A 17,020-nucleotide genomic window follows, 5' to 3' on the forward strand; every position below is an offset into this window, starting at 1 on the left:
GCAGGAAAAAATTTAAATATAGATTATTTTACAATTCTGTCAGTGTGGAAGGTATTTTTCAGGCTCAGATGCACTTCTCACAGCATCACCCTTATAAACACAATTTGAATTATAAATGATTCAAATGAATAATAAGTAGTATAGTTATGATGTTCTTTAAAATTTTAAAGTAAAATTACTGATAGTTCTTAGTTAATCTTTTTCAGTTATTGACAAAACAGTCATTTGCATTTTAAGAACTGCTCAAAGGAAATAACTAAAGTATGCATAAAAATGTATGTAAAAGTTACATTTATAATGATCCAGCATTATGTTAAGATGCTTGATGTTACAAGATAGCACGTGGAATCTGATCCAGTGTGCTAAAACTCAGCCTCAGCACGTCTGCGGGTCCTTGAGCAAGGCCCTTAACCCCCAGCTCCCTGGGCGCTGCTACGGGTGGCTGCCCTTCGTGGACAGCTTACTCCAGAAAGATCAAGTTGAGGGAGGCGTAAAGACAATTTCCCCATGCGGATTAATAAAGTATCAGTTATTATTATTATGATTAGTCTATAAATGTGTTGGAGTGCATTTGGACATGCAGCCCTGTATTGTGCTAAAGTAAAGACTATATGCTTGTTGATCAAATAGTGGTCATTAAAAGAATCATATCATTAACGCCCAATCACTTTAGTCGACAAAAAAGCCAATGAGGGAGTAGATGTCATCTGATGCCATGGGGTTCCTCATTTCCTGTCCGTCCACCCTAGGAAACAGGGCCGAACCATCCCCTCTGATGGACAGTGCTGTCCCATCCTCACTGAGAGGGACTCACCCTGTTTTCGACCAGGTAGCCCTAGCTCCTCTCCCCCAGCCCCCACCAGGGTCATAAGGTATGTGCACCCATGTCATTTGAGCTCAGCCTAAGAAGCAGAGAAGATGCTTGGATGCAGGGCTGTAAATTCCACCTGGGCCATAACAAAGCAGGCCAGCCACTGGATGTCCTGTATGCTGAGATTAGGTAAAACTGCCTCCCAGCCAAACTGGGGTGCCTTAGTACTCCTTCGGTATGTCATCAGCCACAGCAGACTCCCCAGTACACAAAACGGAGGGATGTCCCGATTAGGACAGATCAGAGCCTAGGAGGGCCAGACACAAGTGGAGCATTGTTTGGCTGGTGAGAAGATTGGCTACCATGCGTTGCTGGACCTCCTGTGGAAAGTCCCCTTGTACCGGAGGCCGCAGATGCATGACTCCCTAATACTTCCTTTGAGTGCTTCTCTGTCCCCCATCCCAACCTCCAAGTCAACAGCAGATGCAACAGTTGGCAGTGTGACGAACTCAATCCTCCTCTTCCTCCGATGGCGTTCTCATTTTCAGTGAACACTTTCAGGTCCTCTGAGAACAGGTCTCTCAATATCCAGCAGAGAAGGTTCCTCTGTCTTAGGCATCTCATTCACTCAAGGACCCTGTGTCAGAAATCCCACCTTGATCTGCAGAGTGTTTGCTTCTGTTCAACATATAACGTGGCCCATGCTATTAATTACTGACAGAATTTCAAGCAGGATTTGAGACTGAGGCTAAATCTATATTTTCTATTAATTGCGGAAGCAAAATGCCTCAACGAGCATTTACAGCGAATCAGCTGATGCCATCGGCTTCTGCCACACAGCAGGAAGCCACTCGACTTCCATTCTCCCCGTCTGGCCTAGTGGAAGCACAGCTGGCTCCCATACCCCAGTTTGCTCTTAGGCACAAGTGGGCCAGCTGTCTCACATTAGAAAAAGAAATAAATGCACTTCCAAACTTCTTGCGAGAGACGCCTGCAACTCACCCAAAGCTCTCAGGGATCATTTCCAGGGAATCTATATACTAAAAAATAAATTACAAGTATGATCGGTCACCCAAACAATACATTGTGAGCAAATAATGTGTTTCTACAAGGGACTGAACCAAGGTCCTAGTTGGGACTCCCCTTCGACTATTTTTTAAAAATATATATTTTTACCCACAATGCGGCGTTTTCTCCAGCACGTGACCTATTTAAACCTGAATCACGCAATGTATAATTTAACTAGTACACATTTCCTTTTGAGAAGCTCAACACATGAATCATATATTACCCTGTACAGAACTACTAAGATTATATCTTTTGAAGAGAGGATAATCGTCTCTGGCAGACTTCAGTGTTCACAAACAATTGTTATTTTGAATAGAAAAGCAGCATAACATTTACCAGTGCAGAGACCTGCCTCTGTACAGCTGTAGAGAGTGTGTTCTCACAGCTACATTATTAAAAGGAGTGTGTGTTATTTCACAGACAGTGGTGTTTTACAGAGAATTGCAATGCAGCTTCATGACACTGGCCATTTTCTCAGGAAGCTGTAATAGAGCCACGTGGAGTGAATTGTGCAAGAATGAAATGATCTCTTTTCTACAAGGATCTTTGGATAAAGCTGTGTTGGGATTCGTTCAGTTTCCTAGCAAAATGAAACAGCCAATATTTTAAAGATAAAAATACGATTTTTTTTTTATTGTCGATGTGTATGCACGCTCATTTGCTCATTCTAATATCCTGTGGACTTTTTAAAGACGTTCCTTAAGGCGAACAGGTGAATGAGATATAATTCCCCTGACAAATTTGATAAGGATGCTTTTATATAGAATGTCTCTCAGCAAGATTATGGTAAATGGGTCTCTATGTTGTACAGGTGCATTCTGTGGGGTCAGTAATCATTCAAAAAAGACCTGATAGACCTGAGACGATCTGCAGAGATGTCTGGCACCCAGGGACATGTTTCAGACAGACATAAAAGTGCAGTGAGCAACTCCCCTCGTTAGCGGAAGTGCTCACGAGAATCTACCCCCTATGGGACAGATGGTAACGGTAAACTATGCCATCTGCAAGACACGGTAACGGTAACCTACACCGTCTGGAAGACACAGTAACGGTAACCTACACCCTCTGCAAGACACGGTAACAGTAACCTACACCCTCTGGAAGAAACAGAAATGGTAACCCACACCCTCTGGGAGACACGGTAACGGTAACCTACACCCTCTGAAAGACACAACAGTGGTAAGCTACGCCCTATGGGAGAGACGGTAACAGTAACGTGTGTCATCCAGAAGATACCATAGTTGTAACTCACACCCTTTAGAAAAGACAGTAAAGGTAACCTATACCCTATGGGAGTGATGGTAATGGTAACATATACCATCAGGTAGAGATGGTAACAGTACCCAACCCCTATGGGAGTGATGGTAACAGTAACCTACACCCTATGGGACAGACGGTAACTGTAACCTCTGCCATTCAGAAGACACAGTAACCTACACCCTCTTTAAGAGATGGTAACAGTAAAGTTTGCCATCCGGAAGACAGGGTAAAGGCAACCCTTCCCCTCCAAATAACACAGTGAGTAAGAGTAACCTACCCCCTCTGGAAGAGATCCACGTTATGGAACTTGTGCAGCTCCACAGAAAACTCCACGGTTCCCTGGACTTCAGACATGATCTGTTCCAGCTCATCACCTGTGGCGAAAAAGTCCCAAAAATCAATCCAGCCCATCAATTTTCTTTCCTGCATCAAATCAACAACACACAACAATTTAAATAGTATGCCATCAGTTAATAATAACTTTCCTGTAAACAGAGAATCACATAGTGAAACGCATTTCCATAATGAATACTGGTTACTATGCTTATATAGTGGTTTACATGATTTAAAAATAGAAAACATCCATTGGGGCATCTCCGCACTCTCTGCTGCTAACTGTAGAGGATTCTGCATTCTGCATATTTCACCATGTGCCCCTCTGCTGTTATGTTATACCATATTCCACAATGCACTGTGTCAGTTTGTTTCGAAGTATCTCCTTATCTGAAAGACATGCTTTCACCGTTTCCCAGCAAGCGACCAGTCTTACATACTCGTGTCAGCCAGACTCTCCTCTCACCATGTACAGTGTCTGCGGACAAAACGCAGACTTTCGCCAGCAAAACAATGAGCGCCATGGCATCTAATTAGACAACAATGAGTCATAAGAGGAAATGTCGCTCTTTATCTCTGCTGAGTCCCGGAAGGTCTGCTAAAAGCATTTTGCAAGCTAACGCAAGGACAAATGTAATGGAGAGCGAAACATTAAAAAGTGTAAAATGTCAAATTTTCAATTCCAAATAAAATACCGATCACACTGCAGCTATAAAATATAATTGCTTTAATATCAGGTCTTGAGAAAGTCTTTAAACAGCAGTCACTTTTGAAGCCATTTACACGGTAGTTTTAAATATTGCTTGCTAGTTAATTACTAGTCAGATGATAAGCATTGATACCCAAACCACCACACAGCCGTGGAAAAAATTAAGAGACCGCAGCACAATTTTCTGTTTCATTCATTTCTAAATTTATGGGTGTGCGTTTGTGAATAATAATTTTGTTTTTTTTTTTGCAAACTCCAACCTGACTCTTCTCTGCTTCTCATTAATGAAGGGCTTCTTCCTTGCTTTATGGGTCTTCAGTTCTGCGTATAGCAGCCTGAAATGAACTGCCCTAGCAGTGCACATCACACCTGCACTTAATGTTTCCCATTCCTTTTGAAGGTCACTTGATGTCAAGGTAACAGTCATCTCTGACAGTAGAAAGTCGCTTCCACACTCTGCCAGGATGGTTTCTGATCGTTCCCAGTGTCTCCTGCTTCGCCTTATTTTTATGTACTGCTGTCTCAGAAATGTTGAACCTGGCCAGCTGCCTGCTGCTCAGCACTGCCTTCTGTCAGCAGAACCAACATTAAACCATGATTTAAAAATGCAGATCTGTTAAAAATGCAGAATGGTCTCTTAATTTTTTCTGCGGCTGTATACATCTGCCTTGTGCCCCATGCTGCCTAAAGAGACTTCAGACCCTTTCCCCTGTCATTCTGTCCAGGATAGATGGATGAATATGTTGTAAGACGGATGTCTAATCATTTGCATAACAAAGATTTAAATCAGTATTTTTTCGTGACACAGAATAAAACTGTAACAAAACAACAGATGATTGATGCAGTATCTTTCCTAGATAGGCCAGGAAAGTTTCTAAAGAAGAATGAAGTGTTATGCCAATCCTGTCTGTCCAACACAACGGCTGCCAATTCCTATTCACAGAGCAGAGAGCCTCACACAAAAACACCACAGCATCACTCTGGCGAAGGCAGCCCAAGCATCCCCGGCTCTCTCCTGTCATTTTTCTTTAAATTAATGTACCGAGACGTTCCACATGTCGCCCGGCCAGCACGCCACCCCAGAGCTGGGCAAACGGCCTAATCTCCAGGCTAACCGCGGTGCAGCCATTTCAGAGCCGCCGCTGGAGCCTTCGTCCAGCCCCCTCCCATCCTGGCTGTGCTCACACCATCCACCTGGCACTTCCTAGGAGAATCGTCCACCGTTTGTTTTCATTACAGGCTCGATTTTGACCATGGACACATGAAAATGCACTAAGTGCACTTTCATCTTTTGACTCGGCCGGAAAAATCCTATTTCACGCTACAAGTCTGCAGGGGCACGGGGAAGACATGGAAATAATCACATAATCTGCATAATCCCAGCTTTGTGTGCTGCAATATTTCTCTGCTTTCAGTGACATACATAAATTCAGACAAAAAAATCAGACACAATTCCATGCAATTCATACATTGTAATACAGTAATATTTACATATAGGCAGGGAATGAATATACACATTTCACCCATTCAGTGGAACAAATACTAGAAAGGAAAAGGGTGTATCTTATCAAATGTCAGTTTCCATTTGTGATTTCAAGATACAAATTGATTGAATGTGACTGAGTGCAAATAGATGTTTCACAATGAAAGAAGGGGCTATTCCCCAAACAAACCACAATCTTGTGTGGATGAGTGCTAAGCAACACATTTGTAGAACAGCAAAAACCACCTTAATGGAAAATAATCATTCTAATTGTATTATGTTCTGTGCAAATCAAATTCACACCAACAGACTGAACAGTGTTTTCAGTGCATTACTGGAATGCGACTCGCTGGTCCTAATGAGAAAAGCAGACTTCTTTGGTGAATTTTATTCAACATGTACAATATTAATGTATATTATATCAACAGATCAGGAAAACAATACATTTGTGAATCCTTCGATCATCTGACAGCAGCATTCTCTTACAAATGACATCAATCCAGATGCAATCGATTGTGGTTTTTTATGAACTATATACAAGCATTTTCACCAGCTCAGCTAAATAAGCCAGCAGGCCTACAGGACAAAAAACGATATGAGGTCTCTATTGGTTAATGGGCAATGAAAACCACTAAAAAGGACGTTTCTGGGCTGTCGGTCTGGGCTGTTGGTGATTCCATGCACCAAATGCTCAATGCTAACAATCTTATAATGAAAAGGTTCCACCAATAATTATGAAATGAGTGTTTACCACAAATATTCTTTAATGAATAGTAGCTTTGGTTAAACACAGCAATTCTACTGTAATATTACCACAACATGATCATCAGCCACAGTGGCTGTCTTTGTAAACCAAATAAAACAATCTGTAAATTCTATAAGATAAAGGGCCCCAATGAAACTATATCTGCCATAACACAAATTCACCGGAGTAATAGGTGCCTAAGTTAAACCATTACACATTTTAATAAACTGTGGTATAACATACAGTAAGTAACATTCACTGCAGAATAAAACACTTAACTTTCTGACAGTGTGCACAGATGGTTTGTATAAGCAGGACTGTTGCCTACTAGCATTCTGGAAGGCAAACACAGCACTCGCACACATCACCGCAACTAATTGGCATCACGCTGACAGGTAAGGAAGTGTGTGCTGTCCTCTAACGGTAATCATTCCTGAAAATATCACATTCCTTTCTAATCTGTTGTTACTCTTACGTTCATTGCAGTTTACGGTAGGATCATTTTCATGGCTCTACTCTAGTGCAGTATTTCCCAGTCCGGTCAATGGGGACCCACAGACAGTCCATGTTTTTGCTCCGTGAACTGGGAGGGAGCAAAAACGTGGACTGTCCTGCAGGGAGCTTGGAGGGAGCAAAAAATGTGGACTGTCTAGCAGGCAACTTGGAGGGAGCAAAAATGTGGACTGTCTGGCAGACAGCTTGGCGGGAACAAAAATGTGCATTGTCAGGCAGACAGCTTGGAGTGATCAAAAATCTGGACTGTCTGGCAGACGGCTTGAAGGAAGCAAAAATGCGGACTGTGTGGCAGACAGCTTGGAGGGAGCAAAAATGTGGACTGTCTGGCAGACGGCTTGAAGGGAGCAAAAATGCGGACTGTGTGGCAGACAGCTTGGAGGGAGCAAAAATGTGGACTGTCTGGCAGACAGCTTGGAGGGAGCAAAAAAAGTGGACTATCTGGCAGACAGCTTGGACGCAGCAAAAATGTGTCTGGCAAGGAGCTCGGAGGAAGCAACAAACATGGACTAGCTGTGAGTCCCTGAGAAAGGGATTTAGAAACACTGCTCTAGTGGATTGACCCTACATTTTTTTTCTTAGACCTGAATGCAGTCACAATATTCATTCATTAGCACTATGCAGGTTGCGGGGGTCCAGAGCCTATGCTGGAAACAACAGGTGTAAGGCAGGTCATAACCCAGGACAGGGTGCCAACTCATCACAGGGCCCACACAAGCACATTTAAACCTAAGGGCGATTTGGCAACTCCTGTTCACCGTAGCATACAGTAGTTTTGGACTGTTTAGGGAAACTGGAGGAGGTGGACGAAAACCCACGACAACACGGGGAGAACATGGGAGCTCCACACACATATAGCTGGGGCAAGGAACTCATGGGCAATCATTTTAACCACAGTGTCGTCATTTTAACTTTAATCTCACAATAATTAAATAATAACCCATGTTCTGCATCGCAGACACACCAGAAAACAGGGAAGCTGACTTCACAGCCGTGCTTCACCTGTACCGGTGGAACATTACGTCAGACAGAGTGACAAACATTGACAAGGTTGTGATCCTGACCGGCCCGCAATCTATGACTGTGTTTGTCTTAAATCCACAGCTCATGCTGTATCTCATTCCCCTATACTGCCTGGCTGAAAAAAAAAAATAATTAACTGTATTGAAAGAAAACCCAATTAGTCACAGTCTCTCCCACACACAAATCAGTGTTTTTCCATTGCCGCTGCTTTTCTGCACAGACAAGGTCTAAGGTCTAAACTGTAGAAGCATCACATCAGACACATGCAGACACATGCAGTCTATCTATAGGCTCAAACTTCACCTGTACATATTCAGGCTCTACCCTGCGTTGTACCCTATGCTTCCTCCTGGGACAGGCAGTAATGGATGGATGGATGGATGGATGAAACTATCCACCAGTTCAATGGTTCAGTTAAATTTAGCTATTTTTAATTTTCTGGGTTTTTTTGGGTTTGTTTATACTCGCCGTCTATAATGCAACTCATTTTCTATTGCCTTTCCTTTGATTCAATAAGAAAAAGGGCCTTAATTAGTTACTGCTTTGAATGTGTATTCCAGTTGTAAAAATGGAACAAAGCTGCTGGCTTAAATATTAACAAACCCTTAGAAAAATCACTTAAAAAGGGTTTCTTTCATATATTTACCCTTGTACCTTTCTTTGTAAATACACCAAGTTTACTACCCTGAACAAGCACTTTGCATGCTGTTCAAATCCAGCGTATCAAGAGTCCAGATTCCATGCCTCAAATGTCTTTATTTAAGTGCTGTAAATACTATATAATATTTTGCAAATTACTTTTTTGTCAGACCCTGCTAAGCTAGTCGAGATGTGTCCATCTGTGTGGGAATATGCGTTGTACTTTTATTTATTGCATTTTTGGCAATGATACTTAAGATGGGAAGGCAACCAGACTCTGCAACCCTAGAAGAAACATGTCCGGCTCAGATGTGATGACAAATCGATGAATCAGAAAGTCAACAGAAATTAAAAGGCAACAGCCAATACATATACACTATTTTCATATATGTATAAAAACAAAGTAAAAATACAGATTGCGAGTTTAATCAACGGTCCATCCATCCATTTTCCATAACCTTACAATCCATTGGAGGGCTGTGGTGATTCTGGAGGATTTCCCAGAAAGCACAGTGCAGACCTTAGATGGGATGCAGGTCCATCACAAGGAACAGACAATCACACAGTAGGCGCTGTTTAGAGCCATCAATTGCATGTTTTTGATCAATGGAAGTAAAACCGGAGTAACCAGAGGAAACACAGGCCAGCACATGTTTGTGGGGACTCCCCATTCATTTCTATGAGGATAACTCTAATCCCATCATGGCGACCCTAACCCCTACCCAGCCCTAATGTTAACCATATGTAACCAAATATGATCATTTTGGCATTTTTAGTTTTTCGATTGCTTTAGATCTTTATGGGGGCCTGAAAAATGGTCCCCACAATGTAAAAAAAAAAAACAGGATATTTGGTCCCCACAATGTAATATAAACTTAATCCACACACACAGAGAGAGAGAGAGAGGGGAATGACACAAGCTCACAACTGAGAAGGTGTGAGGCCACAGGGCTACTCTGAGCCATGAATATTGTTGCCCATAATGTGAATGCTGTCAAGACTTTCTTTAGACCAGATATTGTTTTCAAGGTGACAGGTCAAAACCTGTAAATACTGAACTATATATATATATATAAATATATAATGTCTAATGGCTGTAACCATGCCCTTCCATCTTGGTACCATCTTGTAGTATTTACCTTCCTGAAAAGAGTGTCTGCACGTAAATCCACAAAAATCAAATGCATACGAGCAAAGGGAGCCTTGCATTTTGCCCTCATTACTGTTCCTTGTCAGGGCAAGGCTCGGCCCTGTCAACAGTCTTTGGGGTGCTTTTAAGGCTGGAGACCGCATTGAGCCTGCTTCCCTCTCGGTTATCTGACAACGAGATCACCCTTCCGGCATTCAAGCGAAGGTCGCCAGAGGAGGCGCCGTGTGGCGTGCGAGTGACTTATAGTATAAACGACAGATAGCACGGCTTTTTGAAATGAAGTCCTGTAATTCAGACCTCCTTTCATTCTGCGTGACAATGACGCCATGATCAACGGTTGCAGTGTAGCCATCTTCACAAGGCACAGTAACATCTTTAATTACATGTGCTAATTTCTGTCTGTGTACTATATGGCTGCAGAACCTGAAAACACATTCTGTAAGAACACTGTTTGGTGAACATCACAACGGGATTCTCTCTCTTTACTGGCTCATCATCGTATTCATAGAACATGAAGCACATACAGATGTCACTGCATTTGATCTTCCCCGATGATCTCCTGCGATCATTTGCAAATATTCTTTTTTTCTAATTTGACACCTTTGCCCAAAGTGACAAACAAGCAAGGACAGTTTCATGGTCAGCCAACTTCCAGTGCCCCCAAAGCAGTAGGGATGAAGGGCCTTGCTTAAGGGCTCCATGGTGATATTAGCTGGGCACGGGATTTGATCCCATGACCTTCCAAACACGGGCGTTAACACACTGAGCTTCACACTACTCCAACCATTAATTTATGAACTAGATATACTGTAGCTAAACTTCACCCACCCACTAATATATATATAATATATATAACATAAATATATGTAAACTTCATTCACCCAATGATACTGCATATGAACATATGAACATATAACAAGTACACAAGACCAGGGGTGAACATAATGCAGCTAAAATGTTTTTTACCCAACATATCACCCGTAAACTGCTTCATGCAGGCTGTATCGGACAAAATTAAATGAAATAGTAAAACCTGATTACTCTCCCGTGTTCTTTCTGGTCATAAAACCACTATGTCGTAATAGCGAGGTCAGTGCTTGCCGTGCTCAAGTGACAGCGCCTCTTAGCACGAAACCCTTTTCTGTTTATGCCTGACCTTCCTCACCCTCTGCCCCAGGCCCAGCGGTGTTTGTAGGGCGCCTGAATAGTCTCAGGAAGTTCAAGATGGCGTACGCGCGGCAGAGCCTCGAGGCTCCAAGGATGGGCAGCGAAGGGCATCAGGGAAACATCTGACACGTTCTTCGTCCTTCGAAATGAAGGTTGGGGGCCGGGCGTCCTTTGCTCCGTGACCTGATGTGATCTAAAATTCACTTAATCAGTTAAAGGGGGGCAGATTACAGAAATCAAATGGGAGCATATCTTGCCAATAAGACATTAAAAAAAATTAGTCAGGAGGATGTGGGGGAGGGGGGCTGGAGAGTTAGGAATGCCAGCAAAGCAGGGCCTCTGGGTGAGTGATTCTGGCCTCCAGCGCATCGTAACGTCAAACACTGATTGCATCCACCACTAACAGCTTTTCCCATGAGGGCAACATGAACGTACAGTGATCAATTTACATTTAACTCCCAGCAACCTGCACGTATCTTCCCAGTCACCCATTTTAAATGAGCTTGATTCCCATTACTAACGTGGGGAAAATTAATTCTATAATTAGTTCTGTGTCGAAAGCAAGTCCTGGGCGTAGATTCCCAAACGGCTCTGCCAGAGAGGGGCCCTGCCTGTCGACTCTCTCTGATAACTGGGACCTAGCCAACCCACGTGAAAAATGAAATGAAAACACTTTACAATGACGAATAACGAGGCCTAACTGTCAAAAATATTCCTTAGTTAAAATTTAATTAAGCTGCAATGTACATTTGACAGATCCTATGAATAAATATATTGTAAAGTAATAAAAATCCATGCATGGTGGCAATAATGAATATCTACCAAGTCAACTTTTTTTCTGCATATCTCAAAGTGTCATTTTTAATGCTGTAACATCTTACCGAATTAATATTATATCAGAGTACAAACCGACCTTTTATTCACAATTCTGCTAAAGTGTCCCAGAGCTGGTGTTCTGCATACTGCGTCTTCCAGTTTCTGTGCTGTCTAACTGTTTTTTTATCTGTTTATAAAAGGGGAAACATGTGTGGCTCAGTTTCTAAGCCAAGAAAGACGGGCCTGAAAGTAGCAGGAAAGTCTGATGTTGAAGGTCGCAGGTTGTGTGCCCAATAAAAGCTGTCCGTTCGACTGTGACGTGTTCATGAAATGCTCCAGAACAGTAGAGTACAGCTAACCAGCAACCTGCTCAGTGACTCTGACATAATAACACATTCATAATTTGATTTCCTAATTGTTTTCCTTTTAACTGTGAATGGTGCTTGGGGTTACACAATATGAATGCGCATTGAAATCTTTTGGGAGTGTGGAAATCAAACTGAGTCAATCACGTTTATGAAAAAAGATCACCTACTTTATACCAAGGATCTGACCCAGCGCAATAAACGACTCATATCTTTGCAAAGATGGGTTATTGAGTCAAGCCCATTTTTAAAACTGAAAACTGCAATTTCACCTATAATATCAAGAGCATTTTCTCACATGTATTTTCTGGTGGCACAGGCAATGTGATCTTTTTAATCAAACATCACACGTTCTCCTATTTGAAGTGTGAGCTACCTCAGTTTTTCACACTTCCCTCTATAATTTATGATTGAGACGCCTGCAAAATCCAAAGCGGATGAACCACTGAAACATCTCACAAGCACAATGCATTGTGAAAGCTTCACAATCCTTAGTGCATTAAAAAAAGAAAAATCCCTAATAGTACGTAAAAGCCTTTCAATTCAGATAGATCATAGTAAAAGACAAGATAAAAGGAGCCCAAGAGGCCAATCAGTAGCTGTTGTTTGCATACGCTTTGCTCCAATTGGATGACACTAGCCAGCTTGTCGACACTGAGCTAAATGATGCATAGTTCCTTGTTGTCTCGAGCACCGTTACAGCAGGTGAGGCATTGTTTGTGCCGCGCTCTCTTACGCCGTCATCGGTATTGTCGGAGGATAATACCACGCTACAGCTGAAACAGTAAGACTCATTAACCCACAGCTATTATCCTGTCTTTATCAAATACAGTATTTAAAAATCAGTATTTTGTGGGCATAACGTGTCTTTAGCTTAAATCTGAACAAAAACAAATGCAATTCTTGGTTTTTCCTGAGACTCAGGGTATATTTGAAGATATTGGCGTTATGTACAAACCAACCGAATAACATTTTTATCTTGTGAAATCACCCCAGCTTATAATATATATATTTATAAACATATCTCATGCCTAGGATGTGGTCTTGGTGAAACTGAAAATAAATGGCAAAAGAAATCTATTCTGTAACTGTACATCTGCTGAAAAAACAACACACCTAACATCCCAGAGGATTTCAGATCCTGGGATAAAAGTTCAGAGCTTCAGAGCTGTTACTGTAAAGGTATGTAAATGCAGCAGGAGATGTCACAGCCATTTAATAAATGTAAATGCAACAGTTTTGACAAGGGGAATATCACACCTGTCTCATCTAAAAGGGAAAGGGACTAGACTTAAATATACACACTGGAATGCAGTGCCTCGAAACATCCACCCATCCATCCCTTCATATCCACCTGTCCTATTCAGGGTCATGGGGTGTCCAGAGCCTATCCTGATAGCTATGGACACATGCCAGAGAATGATCCAGGATGCAGTGCCAACCCAGGACACGTACATGTGGAATCTGGCAACTCCAGTTAACCTCAGCACATGTCTGGACTGTGGTTGATAAACTAGAAACACGAAACCCTAAGAGAACACAGGAAGAACATGCAAACTCCACGCAGAGAGAGCCAGGGCGGAGATTTGAACCATGGTACCAGAGATGAACTATAAGGGACAAACTGCTGCACTGCCAAGCTGTCCATCCTTTAAGTTCCTCAGAAAACGTATTATAACTGCACACACTTGTATCGCATCACACATCAAACACTGAACCAGTGTGGGCTTTTCATAACCTCCTTTGACAAAAGTGCCATCAGACTTACATGCATTATTTTTTGATTGACTAACATTTCCAGCAATCGTGCTTTTTATGTTGATGTATTTTGATTCCATATCAGAAACTACCATACATTGCTGTGACAAAATTGGGAATTATCCCAAAAAAAACACACACACAGCATGCCCAGCAAAATGCACCAGGATGTGTCTCAATGCTAAGTATCTGTAAAATGTTTTACCAACCCTGTCAGCTAGGTGTCGAAACCAAGGTTTCCTCTAGTATAGACATCCTTCATGTCATTTGTCTGTGTACATATACTGTTTAAAGATATAACGCTCCACTTCTGAGCAGCGATTGTCTAAGATGAGTCACGGAGTGCTGTTTCACTCACTTGTGAGTGAAACGGATTTGAATCACGGCCTCTATAGTAAGCGTTTCTTGATAAAGCGATACAACTGACCCATGTCGTTCTCCACTGCGGGATTTACTCTGACGGTGACAGGCTGCTCTCCATCCTGACTACAACAGGACGTCTTTATTTGTGTGCCACGTAAATCTATAAAATGCTTTCTTCACCCCCCACCCCCCCGTGTGACAGCACGTCAAGAACACGTAGGCGACGTGTCACGGGATTGTGTGGGGACAGTAAAAGGCAAGCACCCGCAAGGGGGAAGGTCACAGAAGCGGTGAGCTGATAAGATTTCACTGGTGTCACTGGTGTGAACAACCAGGAGTATGAAAGGGACACAGGTAGGGGACATGTGAGAAGATGCTCCTGGGCAGGCCCATAGGGTTATAGTGAGGCTGTCTGAGCGACGGAGCTTGGAGTTACATACGATAAAAGAGCCAGAAGAACAAAGCATTGCAGAATGCATTAGACGCCGTTCAGATGAACGTCTGACCTTGCGTTCTGATCCTTGCCCGTACATGTGATGCCTCGAATAAGAGTATGATGGGATATGCAAATACTACCTGCTCTGGCACTAGTGCAAATGGCAAACACGGCGCATGTGCTTCATTTCACTTCATTTAAAACAGCCACCTCAGCTGCTTTAGTTCAAAACCGTGACACTTTACACATTCAGACATATTAACCGGAATCATCTGCTAATTTAAAACATCCACATGGACACAGGGGCTGTGTGTGTGTTTGGTGCTAGTGGCGGAGGCAGCGCCGGGGATGTGCGGGGAACAGCTGATGACATTTACACCGCCAGGCCAAGGAGTCCTGGTGGGCTTGCGTGTCCATTTCTCACCACAGCGCAGCTTGTGAGTCGGTGATGATGTCATGCATCAGCTCACTGACATGCTTTTGCAGATTTTTTGCATAAGATGCCATAATTCCTCACCGTCGAGACTCAATGTTCACCACCATTTGTGGTGAAAAAGAAAGTTTTCTGTCCTTGCAAGTGACACTTACCATTACACCAGCTACTAAACCAAGACACAGAATTCCCCAGAAACATTCCATTAGACTACTTTATCCGAGCTGAACCAAAAATAGGTGCAGGAGCTTAATGGTGCACCACGACTGGGATATTTTAAATAACACAGGAAAGCTGTTAAAATGGCAGTGTGTTCATTCAGTGCTCATCCCATGACACTGAGTGGACTGTTGATATAACATGGAATAGACGGAAACACAACCTGACTGTAAATATGAGCATGATGAAGACACATCATTAAAATCATTGTCGACGTTACATGATAATCATTATGACTTCCCATTTTATTATACAGTTATGCGCACGTCACTGTAAGTGTACATTGTAACAATCATGTTTACCATTAGATGTTCTATCGAAAACAATCAAGACTTTTTTGGGGACTCAAAACAGATGCTCGCATCAGTATTGTACCGCTATAATAACAGAACTTCACGGTGCACAAATAGTGGTGATGTGCGCCAAAGTCATTGGAGATTAATTAGGGACGTCCGCAGAAACACGGACAGCTTGGAGTTGCGCTTAAGTGCTGTTTAGACATAACATTTTAACGTCAATTTTTCACGCATACTTTTTTGTATTCTTGCATTCGCCATTCAAGCGATTAAGTATGGTTGCTTTCATTGCGCGCTTCACTATACCTGATAATGTCATAATACCATGTATACGCCGGACAAGCATCAAATATCACCATCTCCAGTAAAGCCAATAGATTAAAGGTGGATCCGGCCGACGCCGGAGTACCGCTGCCAGCCCTTGTACGCTGAAGCGGTGTCCGCTCGGCCGGCACTCAGCTGCAGTGTCGGGTTTCACAATCGCATCGCATTTCTCGGGTTTAACTGGCCGCCTCCGACTCGCAGCATTCACATCCCTGGCACACGCCTGTCCCGACCGCCGGCAACCGCGATTCACAATACAAGGGGACCGTTATCACACCTACAGCCGGCGATGGCAAAGACGATAACCTTACCTTTCACACTAACGCAGCACGACCCCTCTGCTCAGCACTGGCTAATCTCTCAGTCACTTCCCGTTGTCTTTCTGCAAAGGCTTCTGTCATCCGCAGCGCTGATCCAGGCTGCTGCGGATTCACGACTCCGCTGGTCAGTGTTTACTGCTGCAAGCTGCTCGCCGTTCTTGCTGCTGCTGCAGCTGCTGATGCTGCTGCTGTTGCCATGGTTATTCATACATCCCATGTACGTCCAGTACGGTGAAACACTACTGATGCTCGAAATGTTAAGATGACGGACTGTTTTCTCCAGACTGCGGCCGCCTTTGTCCCCTTTGTGTAGTTACCCTGTTGATTGTTCTATTATTATTATTATTATTATTATTATTATTATTATTATTGATGATGATGATGATGAGTTACGACATAACCTCGATCTTCTCGTGGTATTTTGTTGGTGGGTTTTGTGCGGTGCGGTGCATACTATTTACGGACTGACGTCACAGCACCCTCAAATAAAACTACACTGTGTCCTAAAACCGTAATAGGCAGTTTAGGAGCTACGAGTGCAAGGTAGCCGTCTGTCCAGTAATGTTTTCTTTTTTTATGTTTTTATGGAGCTTTTATTAGTATTACAATTATCCAACCCAAGTAATTTAAAAATAATCCCATAATCCGTTTACTGTTATTATATTCAGCCCTGAACTGCTGAATAAGTTCCGTCTATGTTAAAAGGTATTGACAGTTATTGACCTTCTGAGTTCTATACCAAAAGGGCCTAAACATTTCTGCCGAATGGCCAAAGGCATTTGGTAGCTT

At 42.7% G+C, this 17,020-nt stretch overlaps 1 protein-coding gene across 2 annotated transcripts in view; it reads right to left on the reverse strand.

The window, feature by feature from the left end:
• The window catches only part of fam135b (family with sequence similarity 135 member B), a 42,094-nt gene extending 25,438 nt beyond the window's left edge, over positions 1–16,656 (reverse strand). The window contains exons 1-2 of one of the 2 annotated variants that reach the window (XM_023812063.2): positions 16,223–16,656; positions 3,417–3,513 (exon numbers count right to left, since the gene is read on the reverse strand). In XM_023812063.2, the coding sequence (XP_023667831.1) occupies positions 3,417–3,493 (77 nt within the window). In that variant the 5' untranslated portion in view covers positions 3,494–3,513; positions 16,223–16,656. Of the gene's footprint in view, positions 1–3,416; positions 3,514–3,912; positions 3,927–16,222 lie in introns of those variants that run through there. The other variant, XM_023812064.2, reaches the window with a different exon arrangement.
• Positions 16,657–17,020: the final 364 nt, after the last annotated feature.

The sequence above is a fragment of the Paramormyrops kingsleyae genome, chromosome 23 (assembly GCF_048594095.1).
Source record: "Paramormyrops kingsleyae isolate MSU_618 chromosome 23, PKINGS_0.4, whole genome shotgun sequence".
NCBI lineage: Eukaryota > Metazoa > Chordata > Actinopteri > Osteoglossiformes > Mormyridae > Paramormyrops > Paramormyrops kingsleyae.